General features: G+C 44.8%; 1 protein-coding gene across 24 annotated transcripts in view; it reads right to left on the bottom strand.

The window, feature by feature from the left end:
* scrib (scribble planar cell polarity protein) overlaps positions 1-2,500 on the bottom strand; it is a 119,568-nt gene that overhangs the window by 67,020 nt on the left and 50,048 nt on the right. For all 24 annotated transcript variants that reach the window (XM_076984794.1, XM_076984797.1, XM_076984783.1 and 21 more), the window contains exons 7-9: positions 1,870-1,944; positions 487-631; positions 5-123 (exon numbers count right to left, since the gene is read on the bottom strand). In XM_076984794.1, the coding sequence (XP_076840909.1) occupies positions 5-123; positions 487-631; positions 1,870-1,944 (339 nt within the window). The remainder of the gene's footprint in view (positions 1-4; positions 124-486; positions 632-1,869; positions 1,945-2,500) is intronic.

Raw genomic sequence — 2,500 nt, 5'->3', positions numbered from 1 at the left:
TCACCTGTAGGAGGTTCTCCGTGAGCATCAGTTCTGTCAGGTTTTCACATTCACCAATGGAGTCAGTGAGACGCACCAATCGGTTTTGGTCCACTTTAAAAATCGATAACTGTTTCAGGAAGCCTGGAGAGAAGGAGACGTGTGTAAATGCAACAGCAGCCTAGAAAGTGATGCTCTAACAATTATGAAAGTAACCCCGTGTTAATGCAGGCAAACCACCACCAGAGGGCAGTGTTGTAGCTACAAAATAAAGACATTTCAAGACAAGTAAAGACAACTGCGTGCAGATTTCTTGGAGGCATTTGCAGAACACTTAAAGAGTTTTAAAGTACAGCGAGTCACGAGACCAGTTGGTGTTCTGTTGGCCGGAATCTATTTGGCCTTTTGACTTGCAATTCCACGTCCAGTTTAGGCAGATCTGGAGTGGATAATCATGGCAGGACCACCACGATCACATCAGCTGCAGCAAACAGCTGCCTGTCTCACCAATGCTGTCAGGCACAGTTTCCAGAAGGTTCTGCGAGAGCAGCAGGTCGGTGAGGGCGATGAGGCCACAGATCTCGGAGGGCAGCTCGGTAAGCCTGTTCTCAGACACGTCCAGACACACCAGTCGCCGCAAATTGCCCAGCTCCTGTTGAAGGGAAGCGTCACTTTACGACTGCAGAGCAGAGCACATGGTGCGCATGGTGACGCCACTGAATAGGGATGCACCGATTCCGATATTAATATCTGTATCAGTCCAGATACTGGAAAAAATTCTAGATCGGGTATCGGTGACAACGTGACCGATCCATAAAAACAGATCTATTCAGTCTAATTCTATGCTTGTAACGCTTTTCGGAGTTAGTTCAACCTTAAATATCCACTCTGTCCCGGAACAGTGAACTTGGACAGTTAACAGGCGAGCGAAACACACAGAGGAGAGGTGAATCACTGACTCGTACTCGCGCTGGTGGTATTACACTTAGTCCGTTTATTTGCTGGTTGACCAAAATAAAACTGGGCTCCAGCATTACTTGACTGTTCATACATGAACTGGTGAGTTGTCCAAAGCTCATTGAATGCGTTACTTACAGAAATAAAATAAAGAGCAGTGGTCTGACTCGGTCTACGGCAGAATTCTAAAAAAACAACAATATTCCAACCGCGCGTTCAACTCGCTCCCTTAAAGAGACAGTACACATATTTCTGGCCGTTACATGCTTTGTGCTCTGCGTGATGTCTGCGCTAGCAAACTAGCCGCATATTGCTGTTTCTCTTATTTCATCTCCTTATTTATTTTAAATTATATTTAGAATTCTTGAACCATTTCAAAGGTTTCTTGCAGTTTCCAAAGTTGTGAACCTATTGTTTTTGTCAGTTTCAGGTTCTTTGGTATTATTTATTTTACATTAAATGTTATATTCATAATTACACTGACTGAACAAATGCAAGTTGTGTTGTTTTTACATGTTTTATGTGTGTTTAAGTGTGCTATACTGGTGCAGATTTTTCAATAAAGTTGTAATTCAGTATGTCTGTGTTAAAAAAAAAAAGTTTTAAGTCGATTCAGCACTGTGTTACTCTATCAGATCGGTATCGGATCGGTATCGGCCGATACTAAGCCTCAGATATCTGAATCGGTATCAGTGAAAAATGTGAATCGGTGCATCCCTACTGAATACATGACCTGCGTACCCACATCAACATCGCTGCGCTGACCAACCTCTCCAGTGTTGCAGGACTTTTATTAACAATATAGCTGTTAATTCAACACAGTTCCTTTAGGTCAGCTGCTCTAAAAAGGTATCGCAAGAAGCAGAAGCAGCTAAAATAAGCAGAGGGGCGTTGCCATGTCTACGGCGTGGCTGATGGTCAGTGCGTACTCACTGGGGGTAGTGAGGAGAGTTGGTTTCTGTCCAACCACAGCTCACGCAGGTTGGGCAGAGCCCCGAGTGTGTCCGGCTACAAGAAACAGATGGTTGAGAAACGCAGAAAGAGCATGAAGGACTTGAGAGGAACCATAACAGCATTTAGGAGCAGCAGATACACGGGTGCAGGCCTCATCCAGGGAATAGAGCATGACACACACTCCACACACCACACACACTCCACACGTCAGGCACTCCACACACCACACACACTCCACACGTCAGGCACTCCACACGTCAGGCACTCCACACGTCAGGCACTCCACACACACTCCACACGTCAGGCACTCCACACACACTCCACACGTCAGGCACTCCTAGCTAGAAGGTTCAACAAGGACTGACAGGCCGCAGGTCCCTCACTACCTGACCCCAGATGTCCCAGTGTGAACTCTTCAAGGCTAACACAAACCTAATTTCTAAGCCATGCAAACCCTGTTAGCACCTGTAGATTCTCTACCTGAACACTGTTTAAACTTAACATGCTTATCCAGGGGTGGGCAAACTTTTTGCCCATGCAATTAAATTTATTATTTTTATAATAAAAAGATCAATGGAACACTTTCAACATTCAAAACATTATTACCTAA

Source organism: Brachyhypopomus gauderio, unplaced genomic scaffold (genome assembly GCF_052324685.1).
Source record: "Brachyhypopomus gauderio isolate BG-103 unplaced genomic scaffold, BGAUD_0.2 sc34, whole genome shotgun sequence".
Taxonomy (NCBI): Eukaryota; Metazoa; Chordata; class Actinopteri; order Gymnotiformes; family Hypopomidae; genus Brachyhypopomus; species Brachyhypopomus gauderio.
This window is presented reverse-complemented; position numbering and strand designations above follow the sequence as displayed.